The 22,927-nt window shown below is 38.0% G+C and overlaps 1 protein-coding gene across 2 annotated transcripts; it reads left to right on the top strand.

Annotated features, from left to right (window-relative positions):
• On the top strand, positions 1 to 22,699 carry RAB7A (RAB7A, member RAS oncogene family). Of its 2 annotated transcripts, none has more exons than XM_081934711.1 (6): positions 1 to 160; positions 14,066 to 14,154; positions 18,626 to 18,752; positions 20,283 to 20,501; positions 20,826 to 20,954; positions 21,416 to 22,699. In XM_081934711.1, exons 2-6 carry the CDS (start codon positions 14,102 to 14,104, stop codon positions 21,509 to 21,511), a joined length of 624 nt encoding a protein of 207 aa, XP_081790837.1. In that variant the 5' UTR covers positions 1 to 160; positions 14,066 to 14,101; the 3' UTR covers positions 21,512 to 22,699. The 2 variants fall into 2 exon arrangements, with proteins under 2 accessions (XP_081790837.1, XP_081790838.1); XM_081934712.1 differs by lacking the exon at positions 1 to 160 and adding an exon at positions 583 to 754.
• The last annotated feature ends 228 nt before the right edge of the window (positions 22,700 to 22,927 follow it).

Genomic DNA, 22,927 nt, shown 5'->3' with positions numbered 1-22,927 from the left:
GGCAGGTCGCGTGACCGGAAGGGGTGAGCAAGAGGCGGAAGTGAAAGCGGGGAGGGTGTTTGGCCCCATTAAAGCGGATCCGAAGGGAGCGGAGGGTTGGCCGTCCTGAAGGGTGCGGAGGAACAGTTGCCATAAAGCCGGGTTTCGTTGTTTTTACACGGTGAGTCTGACGGCGCGGGTGGGGCCCCGGAGCGGCACCAACGCGGTGGAGGGTGTCTTGTTGCCGGGAGAGCGGCCTAACGGCTTTGCGAGAGGGAGGGGGCGCTCGCTTAGCCCGCTGGGTTGGAGAACGGGGAGAAGAAGGGCGCGGCTCTGTCGGGGGCGTCCGAGGTGGGGGGAGAGAATTCCTTTGTCGCTGTCCTTATTTTTTCCCCCCTCCTCGGCCGCCTTCGCGACGGGAGGAGGGAGCGGCCGCCTGGGGCCCCGCCCTGTTCGCTTTGGGGCTGGGGAGAGAGAGAGGGAGGTCTCCATAGGGCCAGTTCAAGGGGGGTTGGGGGGAAAGAGGCAGCCGTTGAATAACGATCCGTCTGCGGTGGGCGGGGGTTTGGCAAGACGAGGAGGCTGCCGGTAGGATGTCCCTGTGAAGAAGCTTGGAAGAGGGGTGGCTCCTGGCCTTCCGTCTCTTTCTCCACCCCCTCCGTTTCTCCGGAACAAAGAAACGTGGACTTGAGGAAACCCCACTGTCCGTTGTAAGGGTTGCCTGGTTTGGGGTTGACCGTAGCTGCTTCCTGGCCCACCGCTGGAAAACTGAAAGGTGAGAGAGCTGCTGAGCCCTCCTCCTTGCCCGCCTTTGCTGGCTAAACAATAACGCTTCCTGTTAGTGCCCAATTGGAGACTTAATAGAAGACGGATTCATGACTTTGGCCCGGCTTCAATTTGTTGTTCGGTAAATATCGAACTTCGATACTCAAACAAGCGGGAGCTTTCTGTGCATTTTTTTAAGTGTCCAAAGCTACTTAACAAGGTATCCCGTATCTTGCTGCTCTTCCCACCCCATCTCCCAGCTTGAAAATGCCTCTATTGTTCTGAGTAAATAGAAATCCCCCCCCCCCCATTTAATACTGCCATCTTAATATGCGTATTAGGGGATCATTCTACCTGAACCTTAATGCAGTTTTGTATGATTTATATAATCCAGGTTGTGCTGCAAGAAGCCTTTTTATGTTGTCTTAGACCAGTGGTTCCCAATGTGGGCCCCACAGGGGAGCAATTTGAACCTTGTTTAAACCAAGTTAATGGCCTTTTAGGCTTCCTTTGTGAGTAGAGTTCACTTTGAGTAAAACAAAAATTATATGGGGGGGCAGGATTTTAGAGATGCCTGGGTGGGGTATGGCCAAAAAAAAAGGTTGGGAACCAGTGCCTTAGACAATACTATTGAGAGTAAATTCAAGAGTGGAATCAATTGAGTGATTATGTACAAGGACAGTTGAGCTCAATCTAAGAGTTTCCTTTGAGTATGTGAATGGTAAATCAGTTGGGGCTCACAATGTTATCTCACTGTTTAAACATGATATGGTTTACTAAGTTAAGGATGGTAAACAAAGCAGTGTCTTTCTGTATTGCCGTAAATACTTAATCAGAATGCTAGACAACAAATGACTCAGGGTAAAACTAGATTTCAAGACTTGGCTTATTGATACCCTTGAAGAGAGCTAACCTTATCTTTGGTGGTATTGCATATGAATGTCTTCATACTGAAGAAGCAGTGTGTGCCATATTTAGGTATTTAAAGTCTAGCAATTTAAGGCAAATGACAATAATGGATTGGGCCACTAAATTGATTTTACTGTGATAATTGCATATCCCAATGAAAGCTAAGCAATACCTTTAACTGTTCTAAAACATTTCTGGGCTCAAATGAATATATAGCCTAGATATGATTCATAGATTGTGTGCGGCTCAAAGTAATTTTTTTATTAAGTTACTGGGTAGTAAAATTAAACTATATTAAATGGAATCGTGTATATATCCTGTTCTATGTTTTCCCTCCTTAGCCTGGAAGAGCAAATATGCTGTCCTCCCTTGTGATTGCAGCAGCTGATTAAGCACATGATTTAGTTCATGAGTAGTTAAGTGCAATTTATCTAGGGATTAAATGTCATCAAGTGTTTCTAAAGGAAACTGGTACAAGCTATTGCTTTGGAAATTGTGATATAGAAAATAGGCTGTGTAGTAATCAATTTCTGTAATGGCAGGTTTGTCATGTGCTTTCCCTTAAAATTCAGTTAATATAACTGAAAAGAAATAAATTTTATGATATCAATTATTCTAAGTAGATATTTCAATTTGCTCTTAAATATTTCTTTTTCTGCTTATGGTAAGAACTTCTCAAAGTTTGTATTTGAGAATGTACCTTTGAAAATGAGACAGGAATTAAATAACTTTCTATGAATAATGGCAAGGAATGTCTGGACATTCTCAGTTATGTAAGTCATATCTATCTCAGGTGCTTTTTTTCAAAAGGCAATTGGGCTGTTTTTTTCTTGAAGAAAACATTTTGCTTCTCATCCAAGAAGCTTCATCAGTGGTGATAGAAGGATAGGTGGTGACGCTTCTTGGATGAGAAGCAAAAAGTTTTCTTCTTTCCTCAAGGAAAAACAACCCAGTTGCCTTTTGAAAAAAACACCTTTGAGACAATGGCAGGGAATAAATCCTTTAATAGTTCAATTTAAACTCAACAAGGTTCTTAAATTTTGTAGTATCAATACTGCCCTCTAGAGCTTGCCCATGAAAAATTAGCAAATCCCAGAATTAAATTTTGACAGCATTTCCAATCCTACCTGTGCAACATTTTAAAAAATTATGCCCTTGGCCTCACCCCTGTTTTCAGGATCCTAACCCATAGCTTGAGAATTGTTGATTTATTGTACTGAAAATTGTAGGCAAATAATACAAACATATCCTTAAGTCCTAATATATAAAGCTTAGTTGTTGCTTCATACAGGTGAAGTTTTGAGTAGTGGCGGATCTGTAGGAGACTTGCATCTAATGCTATAGAACTGTTGTTAGTGTGAGCAAATCCATAGTAGCTTCTAGACCAATTACAAAATCTTATGATACTATGCCTATATTTGAACTTGTATTTGGACTATAAATAAAGCCCAACCTTATAGTACCTTCTGTTTAAAATAGTGTATAATGTGTGTATTGGTAACTCCCTTACGATATACTAGGTTGTACTTTCAAACTCTTCCCCCCAATTCATTTTAAAAAGTTAAAGTGGCATATTAAAAGTGTTGAACTCAACAGCATAATTTTATGTTAAATATGTCTCTGTTCTCCTTAAAAATTATTACAAAAATATATATTGATTGGATGTTATGGTACTTTTGGCCATCTCCCCCATAGCTTAGAGCAGTGTCCTAGTGTTACCAGTCAATTTATGGCACTACAATGGTTGGATAGTTCTAAAATGTGTTTTGTGTAATTGGTTGGAAAATGATCTTTATTTGTCAAATTTGTACCCTGTATTTTTATTCAAGAGCTTAGGATAGCATACATAGAATTTCTCTTTCTTTTTCCCCCCTACGACCCTATTAGATTGGCTGTCCAACATCCAGTAGTTTTCATGGCTAAGGATATATTAGTATCTGAGTTTACCTGGTATCAATCAGATGGTTTAACCATCACATTACTCTGACTGTGAGTTCACCTCAGAAATAATGAAGAATATATTTTCAGAGGTTTAAGAATTGTCTTCAAGAGGTTACACAAGAGGACACTGATGGGGCATCTAGTTTGCAACAAAATATTGTAGATATAAAAAATATAGAGAATTGTTTCCAATCAGTATCGATGCTATTGAACTACGAATCTGATTTATTGTAAGGCAATGGTCTGTGTTCCTGGACTACTCACTAAGAGATAGGTTTTTGTGTAGTGGTTTAAGCACCATGCTAGAAACCAAGAGATATGTGATTTCTAGTCCTCCTTTGGCACCAAATCAGCTAGATAACTTTGGCCATACTGCTATCTCTCCGTTTTAGAAAGAAGGCAATGTCAAACCACTTCTAGTCCAGTCAGTGACCAGGAGCCCCCATTAACTTGAAGGCATCTGAAAACATAATTTATGTTAAACGCATGTATGGCACAACCAGGTTTATTTGGTCAGAAGGGGGGGGGTAATTTCTTTTAAATCTGAGGATAAATACAGAATTAAATTTCATTGCTACTCACCCATAAATGTTGAACTTGAAGAGCTTATACTGGTATATTCTCTGACAATAGAATGAGTAGGCATGGAAGACAGGTGATTACAGTATTCCTGAGGTAACCATATAAATGAAGTAACAAGTAGTTATAAACAAAGCTGTAATGTGAAAAAGTGATATTAGTTTTGTTTAGAAGTAGAGAAATCAGTATTTGTTTACAGAATGATACTTTTCCTATCACTTAGCAGTGTCGATTTCATATCAAATAACAGTGCAATTCATGCTGAGATCAATTTTAGACCTTTCATTAATATAGAAGCAATATTAAATAGGCAGTGACACTTTATTGGAATCCTAAGTCCCATCTAATTTCATAAATATGATGGGAAATCATCAATATTCTTTAATTAAAAGATGCTATTACTGAACTTTCATAAATCGTGAATTATGACTAGTCCACAGTAATAAGCAAAGTTGGTAGTGGCCTTGTCTGTTGACATGTTTTTTCTTTCCAAAATGCTCATGTGCCTCCACCTCTGCCTTCAGGTCAATCTTGGCAACTGCCTGAACAAGTCCCTGCAGTTTTCTTGAGATCATTTTCAGAAGTGGTTTCCTAGGGCTGTAGAATGAGAATGAGTGATAATCCAAAGTCACATAACTGGTTTCATACTTAAAACTCATGGTCTCACGATGTCTAACCTGATAACTATCACTCCAAACTGACTCTCATTATTGGTTATATAATACTTTATTTTGTGTTAGACAAATCCCTCATTCACTTAATTCTTCCACATTGCCATTTTAATTGCTCTCTTCTTTACAAGTTACTTCCGTATCTTGCTCAGCTGCCAGCTAATAGCTAGAGAAACACATTACACTAAGTAATGCAATTTGTTTGATTGTTGTTTATCATGTTGTATTTACAGAGCTGCTCTAAACTATGATTTGTCAGATCCCCTATCAAATTTGGAGCAATATTGGATTTACAACTTTCACAAATTTCACTGTGTGTTTTATATAGATATCTGGTCTTGTTGCATTCGGGTCTTTTCCCATGTAAGATTGAGATTGTCTTGGCAACGTTTCGGTGAGGTCTCACTCGCCATCCTCAGGCTGGTGTTTTTGGCTTAAAGCATAGCCGGAGCTGCCATCTTTCTATAAATCTTGGTGGGGTGTGTGTGGAGTGTTGGCTTTGTTTCAGTAAGTGGATTGATTAGCTGTATCAGGATTGGTTGATTGGTGCTGGCTGTGGGTCCGCTGTTGTTTTGTGTTGTAACGGTCTGGGTGGTGGGTAGGGCTCGTTTGTTTATCAGGGCTGGTTTCCAGATGTCTGGTAGACGGGAGGTATCATCACGTTTATTCATGTTTGATAGCTTCCATAATGATTCTCTTGTTGAAGTGTTCAGTTTTGGAGATTAACATGGTTCCTTCAAAATTAATTTCATGACCTGTAGCTTTAAGGTGCTGGAAAAGGGAGGAAGTTTTTTCTTTTTTTCTTACTGCGTTCTTGTGTTCTGCGATGCATGCATTTGTTATCCTATTTGTCCTATGTATGTTGCAGGGCAGATTTTACATGGTATTTCGTAGACTCCTTGGTTTTCTTGCTGGATTTTTGTCTTTCAGGTTTCTTAAGATGTTGGCTATTTTTTGGTCATTATTGAAGGCTGTCTTGATATTGTGTTTGTGGAGAATTTTGCTGATTTTATCTGTGGTGCCTTTGATGTAAGGGAGGAGGGCGATGCCATTGTCCTGTTCTGTGTCTTGGTTTTTGGGGGAAGTCTCCCTTTGATTAGGTTGGTAATTGTTTTTCTTTGGAATCTGTTGGAGATTAATACGTTTCTGAGTGTGTGTAATTCAGTTTTCAGGTGGTCTTTGTCGGCTAGGCGTTTGGTTCTGGAGATGAGGGTCTTGGCTACAGAGTTGATCTGTGCAGGGTGGTGATGGGATTGTGCGTTTTAAGTAGCAGTTGGTGTGTGTTTTTTTCCGGTAGATGGTGTGTCCTAAGGAGCCATTAGGTTTTTTGTAGATTAGGATGTCCAGAAAGGGAAGTTGGTTATTTGCTTCTATTTCCATAGTGAATTGTATTTTGGGGTGTAGGCTGTTGAGAACGGGAAAGAAAAACTGGACAACCTCCTCACACATCTCAACAGGCTACACCCCAAAATACAATTCACTATGGAAATAGAAGCAGTGCCTCGCCATCTAGCACCAAAGATGGCATAATTGTTGTAGGAACCATCCAGTCGTACCAGGGTTCAGCTGAAGACTGGTGTACTCTGGATCCAAGCTTAAGAAGGCTGATGGTATTCTTTGGAAGATAATTGAATGCATTAAGTGCCAATTAATATATCTTTTTTTTACTTCACTCTAGAATATGATTCTATTTATATTGACACCATAAATAGCTGTGGTAGGCAGTGAGATATTCAGAAGCGGATTTTAGACAAATAGAGGCAATAATGCTGGCATTCATGCCAATTATATTTCAGTTTTCTTAGCTGCTCTTGATCACAGCTTTGGTTCAGTTATAAACGCGGAGTGGAAAATGAAGCTGCTGCCAGCATAGCTATTTGAGATGCATGGTGAAATTGCTTCAAGCAGACAAATTGCATTCTCTAAATATTAATATTTAATGAGTGTAAGCATCCTTTTAAGCAAAAGTATGGGCAATGTATAGAGAGCATAAATTCTTGCTAGTGTTACTTAGAACTGGAACATTTACTATTTGAGGACTTAAGCATTGTGCAAACTGATGCTCAGCGGTTAAGATATCTAAAATATAGGAGAAATTTTTAGCTACTGTAAAAGTTGTAATCTAACACTTTTGAAATACAGAGTCAGAAAAGGTTTTCACTCAGCTAACATTTCTCTACTTTTCAGATTAGCATTGCTGATGAGTTTTTCAAATATTTAAACTCAGCATATAGAGAGCTGGTTCAGGGAGCTCTACTAAATAAAGCACATTTGTGTAGTGGAAGGTTAAGGTAGGCTTTGTAACCAAATAGTGTACAGGTAGGTCTCACAATCACAATTAGGATCAGAATTTCTGTTGCTAAGCAAGTTGTTAAGTGAGACATACTCAATTTTACTTTTGTTTGCCATGGTTGTTAACTGAATATGACTTCCCCATTGATTTTGCCATTGGGAGTCATCTGGGTAGGTCACAAATGGTGATCAAATGACCCCGGGAACTGCAGCCACCATAAATAATATGCTGGTTGGCAAGCAACCAAATTTTAATCAGGTGACCATGGGGATACTGCTACAATTGTAAATATGAGGACAAATTGTAAGTTACCTTTGTAATTTCAAATGGTTGTAAATTGAAGACTACCTGTATTAAAATAGCATAGCTTTTCATACAGCCATTTCATAGACTTAGTAGTTTTCAGTACAATACTTATCTAGCCTGGTATATCTTGCTGCAAGCATATTTGCTTATGATCTGTTTTTTAATAAAGATGAAAAATTGATGCAGCAGCTGCCAGATGATGATATCATTGTTGCTGCTTAAGGGTGTGCATTTTTGTAAGAGTATTTTGCCAGCATCAAGGATATATAGCTAAGGATGCAGCTGGCTTTTTAAGAGTTGCTTTTAGTGGGTACTGTCAAATGTAACATGTCTTCTCAAATCTATAAGTCTGTCCATTATTTATTAATTGTTAGACAAATAATTAAATCCTGGCAAGATTATTCTGTTCAATTCCCTGAAGTCTTCTGGGGAAAAAAGACTTGAAGGAAAACCAGTAAAATTACTAAATATTGTGAAATTTATGGGAGAATATATTTTTAGCAGGAACAATGACTCTGCAAAAAGTATGACTAATTCAGAATCAGTATTTTTGTAATGTAGAACTAAGTAAAATTATATAATACTGCCTATTGAGCAAATGACACACTTTACCTAACTTAATAGTTGGGTTCATTTAACATATACATAGGCTAAAGTAGAGTTGTTGGGTCTGTGGGTTCATTGAATTATGAAAATAAAGCCATAACAATACAATTTATAAACAATAAGAATTAATAGTAAATAAATAGTAAATATATTGAGGATAAGGAGCACTCTCAGATGCAAATCTGTTTTTTCCAGGGGTGCACAATTCAAAATGACCACTTCAATCCTTGATTCTGGTTTCCCCTTATCAACAGCATCACCATCTTCTCTGACTTGATTTCAGCTTGCTTTTCCTCATCCAGATTCAGATAAAAGTAATGTTATGTTTCTTTTGAATTTTGTAGTAAGAAGTAATGAGCTAGGTATCATCAATTTACTCCAAATCAATATTTCCAAGTATTTTTATATGGGTTTTGTACACTGTACAAGGAGAAACCTATGGGCATCAACAATCTATGTAGATTCAAACATTTCCCCAATACCATGGGCTGGGTGAGTATAAATAAGACCAAAATCAGAACCTCTAAGGTCTAATCCATAGTTGATGGAATGGAAAAGGTATTAGAAGATAGATTAACCATCCAACAAAATTCAATCAAAAGTTAATGTAAGAGAAGGGTAGGTGGAAGCTCATTGGACCAGAAGGAAAGAACTGTATGACAGAAAAGCATTAAAGCACATGGAGTTATGCTGAGAAGTACGAACTAGCATGTTTGGTAGAATGATAAAGTAGAAGAAGCTGTGGATAAGAAGTATTGATGCAAAACCAAGAGTGAAAAGAAAATATTTGTCTATAGAGAAAATGATAGTTGCAAACAGGTGCTCCATCATCACTGAAGGTTTTTAAGAAGAGATTAGACAGCCGTTTGTCGGTATAGGTCTCCTGCTTGAGCAGTTGTTGGACTAGAAAACCTCCAAGATCCCTTCCAACTATGTTATGCTGCTAAATGAGTTAATCAGAGAAAGCAAGGAACAAGTTAAAAGAGAAGATGTGGAATAAAGGAAATAGATTGGAATTATGGATTTTCCCCCCATGGCAATGGAATTAAAAGGTGGCTGCTGAATATAAGATTGGTATACAAGAGGAAGTAAATGTATGAGAATAAATAGAATTCTTTAATGGTTTGATACTGAATAGATAGTAAAAGAATGTATTCCACTGATTATTTAGCGTATTTATGAAAATATAAAATATTTGGAGATGCGAATGTTCTTTGTAAGACGTGCTGCATTTTTGGCTGAGAATTCATGCTCGGAAAGTTAGATTACATGGCCGTAACAAGTATGGATCCCAAAATTATGACTGGGTTGTGCTTGATGGAAAAATCATGGAGTGCGTGATTGCAAGTTATATGGTAAATAAGCAAAAGTAGAAATGGGAAAATAAATGGAGCAATTTTAAGATGTGCAAATGCTTGAAAAAAAGTAGTGGATAGGATATAGTTTGAGAAAAATCAATGTTTGTTGAAGAAGTAAAGGTGGATGCATGTAAGAGAGTGCATCTGTCTTTATTATGAATCATGGTGGCGCAGTGGTTAGAATGGAGTATTGCAGGCTAATTCTATCCGCTGCCAGCAGTTCGATTCTCACCGGCTCAAGGTTGACTCAGCCTTCCATCCGAGATGGGTCAAATGAGCACCCAGATTGTTGGGACCAATATGCTGAGACTGTAAACTGGTTACAGAGGGCTGTAAAGCACTGTGAAACACGGTATATAAGTCTAAGTGCTATTTCTATTATATGGAAGTTTCTGGACTGGAACACTTGCTCACTAGTCTTAAGCTTTCTACGGAAAACTATACGGAATGATTCTTATAAGTTATTTATAGAGAATAATTGGAAATAACCATTATGATCATTCTTGCCAAGACCATTCCCAGGTAAACCCTATTTTAAATCACAGTAGGAAGCTTATTAATGTCCTTACTGCAGGAGTGTCAAACTTGATTTCATTGAGGGCCGCATCAGAATTGTGTTTGACCTTTTGACCTTTGGGCTTGGCTAGGGTGGGCATGGCCAACTCGACATCTCTCCTTTTGGGAGCACCTGTCGTGGCCTGAGCGCTCTGACATAGAAAACAGACTCCTGAGCTCCATTTTCAGCTGCGACGACTTCCTGCAACCTACTGCCAGCGAAAACAGAGCTCAGGAGGGCCCGTTTTCACTGGCACAAGCACCGCAGGCACTTCACTGTTTCCAGGACAGCCCCGTGGGCCAGATCTAAGCACCCTGTGGGCTGAATTTGGTCCGTGGACCTAGAGTTTGACCCCCTGCCTTACTGCTTGGTTTGAGGAAGATACAGTTGGTATCATGACTCTCATTCAAGGAATCACTTTGATCTGTCTTCATTCAGAATCCATAGAATAAATACTGTTCGACTTCATACTCTCTTTCAGAGGAACTAGCAAACCTTGAGTTTAAAATCACACTTCTATAAAAGTAAGATCTTACAGCGAAAAGAAATTATGAAGTGCTTTTTCCATGAAGGAAGGAATGTGCTTAAGCATTCTGAGCCCACACATGTTGTAATCTGATTATGCAGACTTGTGCTAAATACTGTTCCGATGGTAACCTGAGGGAATAAAGAGAAATACAGCAATAAAGAAATAGAATTATCAATAAAGCTTACTTCATGTGTGCAAATACTAAAATTAAATTCTTTAACCTCAGTTATCTCACCTTGGTTATCTTTATCAAAATAGCAAACAGTTCATTAAATCCCCTATATCATCATATGACTGGAATTCAAAATCCCCCCCCCCCACACCAAAGTTTACTGTTGTATGCCAAGGCATTTGGCAAAGTTATTTAGTTGGGAAAATGAACTTACATATAGACTGGTATGCCTTAGAAGAAATAAATCAACAATGGAGTCATACCTTAAAATAGCCACAGCAGTCTTTTCTAACCTGAAATTTGGAATATGTAACACTTTTAAATTGTGGTACTGTGATTGAGTATTTTGAGGGTTGAAATCTACATACTGAAAGCTACTAATTGGAAAACATTGATTTACAGTATCCATTTTTCTTAAAATAGTACAATGATGAGACTTTGAGTAATTAGCTTCGTATGAAATACTATTTTTTTGTGTCAGAAATAAACCATAACTCCAAAAGGATATGGACAAGAGTATGGTATACATTAACCAATTGTTAATGTTGGGACTTTTTATATTTGTAATAACTATGACTGGGCTGCTAGTATAGAGTGCTAATTTTTTATAGATGTTTCAAATTTCATAGATTATATCAAATGCACTATTGATAGGCCTCATTTTATCTTTAAAAAAATGGTACTTTTTCATGGAATTTTTACCAGTTAAATGTGTTAAGACTTCTAGGAAAGTGCACACTTGATAACATTACATGATGTTTTATGAATGTTAGTAATTCCCAACTGTTGGCAGATTAGAAGGAGGAGATTTAGGAGATAATTTCCAGACAAATAGTCCCTTTGTTTACCAATAAAGGAGAATCTTTGTAGCTCAGGTTAAAATGAGAAGCCCTTGGTGGTCTCTGAGCTTGATTGTTTTCTTGCAGAGGTTTCAGTACCCAAACTAGATAACATAATCAGTGCTAATCATTATGATTTCCAAGGCATCATCATCAGTAGCACAGATGTTACCTAGTTGGGTAATGCAACATCTGCAGGAAAACAACCAAGTCCCTTTGTTGCTGAATAGTTTGCCACCAGAGATCTGCTCTGACCCTTTTTGTCTTTGAGATGCAATTTTTAAAAAAGCTGTTCCAGAAAGCTTTTTTAATTAATGAAGATAATGTCATAAAGTTATTGATACTGTCTAAAGATATTTTTCAATATTTGTTATTGTTTTTATAATTCTTATACTATTGTATCCTGGATGTTTTTCCTTGAAGGTGCTAAGGGTGGCACGACTGCAGGGTTTGTCTAATAAATAAATAAATGCCTCGATTTTACTGATCGATATCTGAATTCTATTGAAAGTTCTTTGACTAATTTGTATTAAAATTACAAAGATTTTTCCCCTGGGTATGTTTAAACGCTTTCTGCACCAAGCTTAATCCTTGTAGGTGTGCTCTGTCTGTTATTAATTTTGCTTTGTTATAGTAGTAGCATTTAATCATGTAAGTGTTAATAATTGCAGTTGTGCTCTGTTGGTACTGAATAGCTCCATTGGCATTTGGAAAGTAGTGCTGTCATGAACAAAAAGTTTATGTGAGAGCTGTGGCTTTTAAAGTTGTATTCATAATTCAAACACCTGAAAGAAAAATTATTTGAATCAACAGAATGTTAATACATTGAATGTATTAAATTGGAGATAACATGGAGGAAATGAATCCCATGTTAGGTGGTCTTTTAAAAAATAAGGGCTAGTTTTATTTTTTAGAGCAGTACAATAAAACCATGATTTACTCAGTGCAATGGACTTTCTTGGAAGGGACTAAATGTCATTGCAACTTTATTTCATTTATTATTTATATTTCATGTTTATGAGTACCCATATCCCTCAAAGAGAGAGTATTTGCGTACTGCAGTACTGCATTTATCGTTTGTGTGATGATGTCATGATGCAAATGACTCAAATTGTGTCATTAGCATGGTTTGCTATGATCAAGTGCTCTTTGATTTACCGTATTTTTTGGACTATAAGATGCACCTAGATTTAGCAGAAGAAAACAAATAAACAAATAGTTTTTGGCCTCCGCACGTCACGTTTTCGCCCTCCCCGGCTGCCAGAAGCACTTTGCAGGCAAAAGTCAGGCCTATTTTTGGCCTGCAGATTGCTTCTGGGGGGTGGGGAGGGCAAAAACATGATGCACGGAGGGTTCAAGAGACCAAAAATGAGCTCATATTTGGCGAAAACAGGCCATGCATAGCAGTGCGGGGTGCTGCTGAGGGCCGGGGAAGAAGAAAACGTGATGAGCAGAGGGTTCAGGAACACAAAAGCAGGCCCATATTCGGTCTATGAGACATGCTGAAATTTTCACTGACTTTTAGGGGGGAGTGCATCTTATACTCAGAAAAATGTGGTACTAGAATTTGGGAAATAATGGAACACTGCACCCGCCATTAAAATTTCACTGTATGATATTGCAGTTATTTGTTCTTCTAGTTTCTTCTTGAAAGACATATGATTCAACTGTGCCTTAATATTTTTTAAACTAGCTGCAACTTTTGCATTTGGACACTTCCTTTTTTTGGCACGCAATGTTTCCCTGCAGCATTACATCTACATTAAGGAGCTTTCAATCCATAATGACATTTTCTTTAATGTTCAACATTTGTGAATCTTACACAGCAGAATGTAGGTACTAACAGGTCTTCACAATTTACAAGCCTAATAATCATAGCCTTGTTGGACATTTTAAATGAAGCTGCTATTCTATACTTTGTTGGAATTTCAGTTCGCAGTAAATTGCATAATTATACTTAGACAGTTGCAGAGCAGATGTTTCATGTAACCTCAAAGGTTATGCCTAATGTACAGTTTTGCTGTACTTCATTCTCTTTTCCACTTGTTCTCATATTGGAATAAAGCTGTGTGTGTGTGTGTGTGTGTGAAAGCTGTAGTAAGCACTTCTTAACAAAAATAAGAATTTTGGACTTTTCTCTCAAATTGAATCTCTGGTAGGACCAACATTCTTTCACAGAGGAATTTCTGAGACTATTAACCTGAAACTTAAAACAATTTTTCGTACCAGCTTTAAGAAGATAACTAAGGCTATTTTTTCTGTTTAAGCCAAAAAGGAAAATGTTGGAATGCTTTTAAGATGGGAATCTTTCCTTCCTGCTGTTATACTTTATGGGGTACTTAAGTTGAAAAGCTAAGCATTCTCTGGATTTGATCAGTAGCCAAACAGAGGCTTTTTTTGCAATGAAGTGGTTCCATCTTTACATTTGTTTCGAGAAAGCAATATCTAGTACCTAGTTTGCAAGGATATGAAATATTAATATGTTACCTGTATTTTGACTTGTCTGTAAAAGCAAATGGATTGCAGAGTAAGATGTTTATATTGTAATTTCTTTTTGTCTAGTAAGTGCACTTGAATATTCATCTGAATTCTGTAATAATGACTTCTAGAAAGAAAGTATTACTCAAAGTCATCATTCTTGGAGATTCGGGGTAAGTATTAGTATAATAATATTTTGCCTTAACTAACATTGCTTAAAAATGGTCAGCAAAGAGAATTGTGTTGCACTAAGCCATACAAAACACCCAAGATAATATAGAAATGTAAGCTTTGCTGCAATTGAAATGTAATGAAGAATAATGGAAAATCTTTCAGCTTACAAAGTTTTGCAAAAGAAGGGCACTGAACATAACGTAAATATATAGCCTAACAAAGTACATATCATGCAAAATGTATGAGCATACAATTCTTAAAGCAACAAAAATGTGAAAAATATGTTAAAAAATAATTTCCAGATAAGATAACAAACCAGCACCAAACAGGGATTGGGAGTACTGAATAAATTGTCAAAGCATTTCGCCTGTGATTCTAGCAAAGTAGTTCTCATTGCTTAAAGTATAGTGCATGGAGTAAAAGCTAGCTCTCTGTTACCTTTTTTTAAAGCTTTACATAAGAAGTAGATGTGACAGACTAGAAAAAAATTGAAATCCAATGCTTGGCTACCTTTCAAAGATAGTTATCTAGGTATTATCAAATTTATGTGGCTACCCATATCACAAGAAGTGTGTATCTGTCCAATATACATCAAAAGTACAAACAATAAACATATTGGTCATATTAAAGGTTTAAAAAACACATAATTCAATCAGCAATGTATGCCTCAAGATCATGCCAGTTAAAATATAAAATATACTGATATTAAAATATTACTAGTATGCTAGTATGTGGAATATAATACTATTAATATATTAATAATATATATAGTATACAAATATATTTGTATGCTCGTAAAATAGTATACAAACTATTCTATGAAATAGTAAGTCTGTTGTACTTTGATCATTAATCAGATGATGTATGATCAGTAAGATCAGATCAGTATGAAGTACTCAATGCATCTTTGAGACTCTTTTTCAGTTATTGTGATTGGTAAAAAGAAATCCCACTTGTGTACTTGAACCTAACATCATTAAGCTAGAGATTCAGATAATGTTCCCACAATCTTGAACATCCATGTAAAAAACATTTGGAAGTGAAATGGCCTTGAAATACTGTAATTTTACATCATTCTTATTTATCGGAGGCATCTTATTTATCAGAGGCATTGAGGTTTCCTAATCTCATTAATATATGCATACCATCTGAGCAGCAGCCACTATAATAAGGCATAATAGTTTATCAAATGGTAATATGGGTAGTCTTTGACATACAGCCACAATTGAGACCAGAATCAGTTGATGCAGTTAAATGAGTCGTGCCTGATCTTACAAACTTTTTTGCCACAGTTATGTGAATCACCCCATTTGTTAAGTGAATCATATGATCATTAACTTAATCCAGCTTTCCCCCCCATTGATTTCATTTGTTAGAAGCCAGCTGAGAAAGTCATGAATAGAGATCACATGACCCCAGAATGCTGCTACTATCATAAATATATGCCAATTGCCAAGCACTCAAGTTTTGATCACATGACTCTAGGGATGCTAAGTCAGTCCTAAGTGCGAGGACTAATTGTATGTCACTTTTTTCAATGCCGTTGTAACTTTGAACAGTTGCTAAATAAGGTCCATTGCTGAAGCCCACCAAGGGATTTCCCCTCTCCACATAGAAGTAACAGGAAATCCTTAGAGCACTGCTGGAACAGATCTCAAATCCTCTTATCTTCTTCGCTTGCAATCTTCCCTGCTGGCTTCTCTATTGACTTCTGAGGAAGCAGCAGAGAAGATTGCAAGTGGCAGCCACATGATTATGGCTCACTTGGCAACCTGCCATAAATGCCAGCTGGTTGCCATGCACCCGAAATGTGGTCACATACTCACAATGGGATGGCAGTCACAAGGAGATGGAAAAGTGAGATCCTTTATGACAACCAGAAGTGCTTTACAGACTATAAAACACTCCATGTCCACTATACAAAGTCGTTAAATAGTCGGTTGTAAGTTAGGAACTACCCATATGTGGCAAAGTGCTATGTTTCAGTTATAGGAAATCTGTAACCAAAGGAATCCTTTGATTCCTTCTCATAAATCTTGCAATCAACAGATGTAGCTACAGAATTCAAATAATAGAATTCATAATTCTGTTCCTCTGAATATGATGAGATTATAATTTGCTTTGACCAATGTGGGTGATAGTATTATTACATCTGGAAGACTGTAGACTTAGCTTGATTCATAAATCAATTTTGAACCATTGAGTGATTAATGTTTATAACTAACATGGTATGACCAGTTACTTATTACTACTGTATTCTAGAAATGGTAAATAGAAACATGCTGTCATAATGAACACATAAAAGCATTCTTTCAATCTGTATATTTAAAAATGTTGATGTAGATTACAGGATATCTGAAGCAGAGATTTCTGCAGGTACAGGATAATGTATTCCTGACCCTAGTTCAATATGTAATTTCTAAATGAATCAGTTGCAGGCTTACTGTCAGTTGAGCTGACCTCAAAACATACAGGTGAAACTCGAAAAATTAGAATATTGTGGAAAAGTTCATTTATTTCAGAAATGCAACTTAAAAGGTGAAACTAATATATGAGATAAGACTCATTACATGCAAAGCAAGATAGTTCAAGCCCTGATTTGTCATAATTGTGATGATTATGGCATACAGTTCATGAAAACCCCAAATCAACCATCTCAGAAAAGTAGAATATTACATGCAATCAACAATATTGGACCTCTGAAAAGTATAAGCATGCATATGTACTCAGTACTTGGTTTGGGCCCCTTTTGCAGCAATTACTGCCTCAATGCGGCGTGGCATGGAAGCTATCAGCCTGTGGCACTGCTGAGGTGTTATGGAAGACCAGGATGCTTCAATAGCGGCCTTCAGCTCTTCTGCATTGTTCGGTCTCTCATCTTTCTCTTGGCAATGCCCCATAGATTCTCTATGGGGTTCAGGTCAGGCGAGTTTGCTGGCCAAGCACAGTAATCCAACAGTCAGCACCAGGTTTTGGTGCTTTTGGCAGTGTGGGCAGCTGGAAAATGAGGTCAGCATCCCCATAAATCTTATCTGCAGAAGGAAGCATGAAGTGCTCCAAAATCTCCTGGTAGACAGCTGCGTTGACCCTGGTCTTAATGAAACACAGTGGTCCAAAGTCCTGTTGCTTAGTAGTCCAAAGTCCTCTTTTCTGATGAGAGCAACTTTTGCATCTCATTTGGAAACCATGGACCCAGAGTATGGAGGAAGAATGGAGAGGCCAATCAAGCACAGTAATCCCACGGTCATTGAACCAGTTTTTGGTGCTTTTGGCAAAAGTTGCTCTCATCAGAAAAGAGGACTTTGGACCACTGAGCAACAGGACTTTGGACCACTGTGCTTCATTAAGACCAGGGTCAACGCAACCGTCTACCAGGAGATTTTGGAGCACTTCATGCTTCCTTCCGTAGATGAGATTTATGGGGATGCTGACTTCATTTTCCAGCTGCCCACACTGCCAAAATCACCAAAACCTGGTGCTGACTGTTGGATTACTGTGCTTGATTGGCCAGCAAACTCGCCTGACCTGAACCCCATAGAGAATCTATGGGGCATTGCCAAGAGAAAGATGAGAGACCGAACAATGCAGAAGAGCTGAAGGCCGCTATTGAAGCATCCTGGTCTTCCATAACACCTCAGCAGTGCCACAGGCTGATAGCTTCCATGCCATGCCGCATTGAGGCAGTAATTGCTGCAAAAGGGGCCCAAACCAAGTACTGAGTACATATGCATGCTTATACTTTTCAGAGGTCCAATATTGTTGATTGCATGTAATATTCTACTTTTCTGAGATAGTTGATTTGGGGTTTTCATGAACTGTATGCCATAATCATCACAATTATGACAAATCAGGGCTTGAACTATCTTGCTTTGCATGTAATGAGTCTTATCTCATATATTAGTTTCACCTTTTAAGTTGCATTACTGAAATAAATGAACTTTTGCCCAATATTCTAATTTTTCAAGTTTCACCTGTAAATATAAATAGGTTGTATTAATTGTAGAAATTAAGATGCATACAGTAGGAGAGTTATGATAGCAATGGTGTGTGCCATTTTAATGACATTTTTGCAGCATGAGTTAAGCAAACCCATTGTTCACTATGGCACTGTTGCTGAAAACTGGAAATAAGTGCCAGTTTTTAGCAAAGCCATCATAAAATGTGCCATGTGGTTGTGAGATGCTGCAGATGGCCATAAGTGCAGCCCTGATGCCAAGTGCCCAAAGTGCATTCATACTGTTGGAACTTTGGGTCTAGGTCACAAGTTTCCTTTTTCAGGTAGGTTGTAACTTTAAATAGTTGTTAAGCAGTCAGTCATAAGTCAAGGACTTAGCTATATATGAAAAAACAAAAGGAGATGCATGCAAGCTAGCATTTTTTCTGCCCAAGGTTATAAACTTGGATTGAATATATTATTACTGAGCTTGTGCTATTGTTTTCCATGGCTTGAATTCTTTTCTGTTTGCATAGGGTGGGAAAGACATCTCTTATGAATCAGTATGTTAACAAGAAATTCAGTAACCAATACAAAGCCACAATAGGAGCAGACTTCCTGACCAAGGAGGTGATGGTGGATGACAGATTAGTCACAATGCAGGTAAGAGTGTGCTTTTAGCATTTTCTTATAGAAGACCCTATTTCTGTTTTCCATTACTTAATGTATGCCAACATATAGAACATTTCTTTTTTTTTTTCAGATTTTGCAGGGGATGGGCAGGTTCAGCTGTGATTTAAAAATCTTAACAAGATAGTGGGGGTCTTCAGAAACACGAACTTCATAAATTTGAAATTAGGACAAACATGCTTTTGCTTATTACTATGGGACATCCTCTCCCCACCCAAATGGTTTGATAGAGACAAAACTTTCCCAGTATACACATCTGAGAAGAGATCAGAGGGGTCAGGGAATGACCACCTCAGTAGTGACTACTACTATTCCAGCCTACATCTGAGGTTAGATGTATCCTTATGTCTTTAGAAAACAATGGTAAAGACAGTCCTGTTTAGGAGGACATGCAGGTAGCAAAGTCTTTCTAATGAGAGCAGTAATTTTTACTAAATGGCTTTGTTTTTAATGACTACCCATGGATGCTTTTAGTGTCATCATTTTGTTTTATTTTTATGGCAAGCTGACTACAGTCAAACTAAGCTGCATGCAAAAAAAGCTACAGATTAAAGTTATCTTGCAATATGGGAATTGACTTGATTTGATAAACCGGCCATTTTAGGAAGATTTCAGATCTTACATAGTTCGTGTTTACTGTTATTTGATAATTATAAAGATAATGAATTGATCGTAAAATTTTGCTACTCGTCTCCCCAAAAATATTGCAACGCAGCAGCAGCCATGAGGTGACCACGCTCACCGCCTCCTGCACCTCAAAAATAATAAGACCTGTCCAAAAATAAGGCCAAGCCCTTATTTCGGGGGTCAAAAGAAAATAAGACCCTGTCTTATTTGGGGGGAAACACGGTAATGGATAATATCAGGCTAGTCTTCAGAATTTCCAGTTCAAATAATAGATCTCATTAGATCACACCTCTGGACCTATTCTATTCTAGAGTGGTTACAAAGATAGCTCGGGAAACATTCTTCCACTGTGAATTCCATAGTAAAAACAAGTGGGGAAGGAAGAAACTAGTTTGTAACAAAGAGGCGGTGGGAGCAGCAGCAAAAGAGACCTAATTTCCCAAGTTCTGTCCATCCCCAAGGGAGGAGATAAGTTATCTCAGAACCATAGTACTCAAAAGGAGGTCTGGGTTGACTTTGGCATTCCTTATTTGTGGTAATGAAGAAATTGGGCTGATATGATTAAAACCTTACTCACATTGGTTCTATAAATAAAAGAAAGAGGAGTAGATCTAAAGCCAACTTCCTTTGCCACCCCTGCATTTCTAGAGGGAAGCTGACAGCCTCTTTAATGTAGGGCCTCTTCATCTGACTGTGAATCCAATTTATTCCCCAGAGTTCTTAGATATGCAGAGAATGTTTCAAAGACAAAAGGCAAGAACACAGGGTCACTATATGAAGAGAGGAGTATAGCTGATCCCACATTTTAAAGCATCAGATTCTCTTTGATTTGAACAGACAATTTGCAATTAAGCTACTGTGTTCTTCTCTTTGCAGATATGGGATACAGCGGGGCAAGAGCGGTTTCAGTCTTTGGGAGTTGCCTTCTACAGGGGAGCGGATTGCTGCGTGCTGGTTTTTGATGTAACGGCTCCCAACACATTTAAAACTCTTGATAGCTGGCGAGACGAGTTTCTCATTCAAGCCAGTCCACGAGATCCTGAGAACTTTCCTTTTGTTGTGCTGGGAAACAAGATTGACTTAGAAAATAGACAAGTAAGTGGGATGATACATTGAAGTAGAACCAGAGCAGATGCCCACACCCACCCAAGGATGGATTGCAAATTCACAACCAGATTTTCAGACTGGATATTTTGCGAAATGTGATACCAAAGTACATGAATAAAATATCTGCTTTTGAGAATGTAAATAGAATAACATTTCTTTGGGAAGAAGCTTTGGGTATGCAAAGATTTCTCAGCACTCATGACCTCTACAGTTTAGGAAATAATCTGGAGTTCTTTGTAATAAACAAAGGTTTGCTGGTTAATGGGAATGTATGAACTTAATTGAATTAAAATAACCTTCCTGTGTTACTAGGTTACCACAAAACGAGCACAGGCCTGGTGCTACAGCAAAAACAATATTCCTTACTTTGAAACCAGTGCGAAGGAGGCCATTAATGTGGAACAAGCTTTCCAAACAATTGCACGAAATGCACTTAAACAGGTGAGCCCTGCCTAGTGCCCCCTATTGGCAATCAATTCATATCCCCATTATAAGATCAAACTTGCTGATGGCTGGCTATAGACTGTAACAGCCATTGCTGTGTCTTTTATATATTAGCAGTCCTCCAGTTTACTTTTGCAAATAACCGGCTTGTTTACAATATTTTTACATTCTATTTTTTGAGGGGGGGGGATCTTCTGTGGGATCTTTAGTGTCATTAGGATTGATTTGTTTAAAAAAATAGCCGGATGAGCTATCTTTCGCTTCCAGTACTCAGTGCCATCCATGGCAGGAAAGGCTTGGAGTTTCTTTTTAAGAGATAGTTTGGAGGTAATGTCCATAAGCATTCCTTGGAAATTACGCTAAGCTTGTATGCCTCCTATTCCCAAAGCAGGAACTGGTCAACTTGAGCAAAGTAATTTTGAACTGTAGTTGGTGACCTCTGTCCTCTTTCCTGGTAGGAAACTGAAGTGGAGCTTTACAATGAATTTCCGGAACCTATCAAACTAGACAAGAACGACCGAGCGAAGGCTTCTGCGGAGAGCTGTAGCTGCTGAGGTGGGGCTGGAGGGATTAAGCACAGTCCTTCACAAATCGACATCACACTTAGGCCTTCAACCATAAATGGCCCTTCTCCTGTCCTGGGGGAAATAAAGATACCATTTCCAGCGGCCAAAATTGCCCCCTGATCGTGAACAACTTGTAAACCCATTCATTCCTCCCCACAACTTCATCAGTATCCTTGCATCCCATTACATTTTTATGGTAGCAGACCTTTCTCCTCTAGTTAATAAAAAGGAACCTCTTATACATTTGGAACTTAAGCTACGTCCAGATGTCCCTTGGAAAGAAACTGTGTACAGATACACTGTAACGATTTCCCTTTAATTGTCTTGTGTTTCCCCATGAAGGCGGCAACTGGAAAGGCTGATTTCTCATAGTTCATTGCAAGCTCAGCACTCAGTCCCACTAGGTTGAGTTTTGTATGTATCTGTTAATGCTTGTTACTTTTAACTAATCAGATCTTTTTACAGTATCCACATATTATGTAATGGCTTCTTTAGGAAAAAAAAGAATCTTATAGTACATGTTAATATATGCAACCGATTAAATGTATAAATTAGTGTAAAATTCTTGAATTACATGTTTAAGTACTGAAACACAAGCTGTTTAGGAAATGAAAAGGACACTTATGAAATGCAGCGTGCTAGCAGCACAAGTCCAAATAGAGACAGTATTCTGTACAGTAGAAGCAAGAATTATGTAAACATTTTTATTGATTTAAGAGCCAAAAAGCTTCATCTCCTTGAAAAATATTATCTGGCTTATTTGTAGTGGGAAATTTTCAAATGCATGATTTTGCGTGCCAGACTATTGGACTTCAGAAATTAAATACAGTTTTCAAAATGATTGCTTTGTTTCCTTTTAGCCCCTTCACAGTTACTCTACAAATGTGTAAAGAGGAATTTTAACATGGAATGTCCGACTCTTGTAGATATAGCTCCATCTGGGTAGTGACAGTCACTCTTAATGGCAAAGTGTCCTTTCCTCTTCCTCCTCTTAACGTCCCTTTCCTCTAATGAAATCCTGACCGTTTTGTTCTGCCCTCTTACTTATCCTTGCATTTGTAGTTTTCTTGAATGGAGCATTTCTATACCCCACCCTCCTCAACCTGAAGTCTACACTCTAGTATGTAGCCAGAACTCTTCTGTAAAGAACACGCCAATAAACTTAACAAGAACAAACATTCTTGCTCCCTGTTTCTATGTTTCTCCTTGTGGAAGCTGGCGCTTCAGAACCAATTTTATGTTTTTATCCAGTGTTCACTTTATAATGATAATGGCTTGCCAGAGAACGGTTGCTAAGTATAGGTTTTCCACTCAAGATTTTGAGAAAGAAACTTAAGTGATAAAGGGAGAGACTATATGACAGAAATGTATACAGACCATATTCACGGTTGAGTTATATTAAAT

The sequence above is a fragment of the Natrix helvetica genome (assembly GCF_964273705.1).
Source record: "Natrix helvetica genome assembly, chromosome: 1".
Taxonomy (NCBI): Eukaryota; Metazoa; Chordata; class Lepidosauria; order Squamata; family Natricidae; genus Natrix; species Natrix helvetica.
The sequence above is the reverse complement of the archived record's forward strand: the minus strand, read 5'-3'. Positions and strand labels throughout refer to the sequence as shown.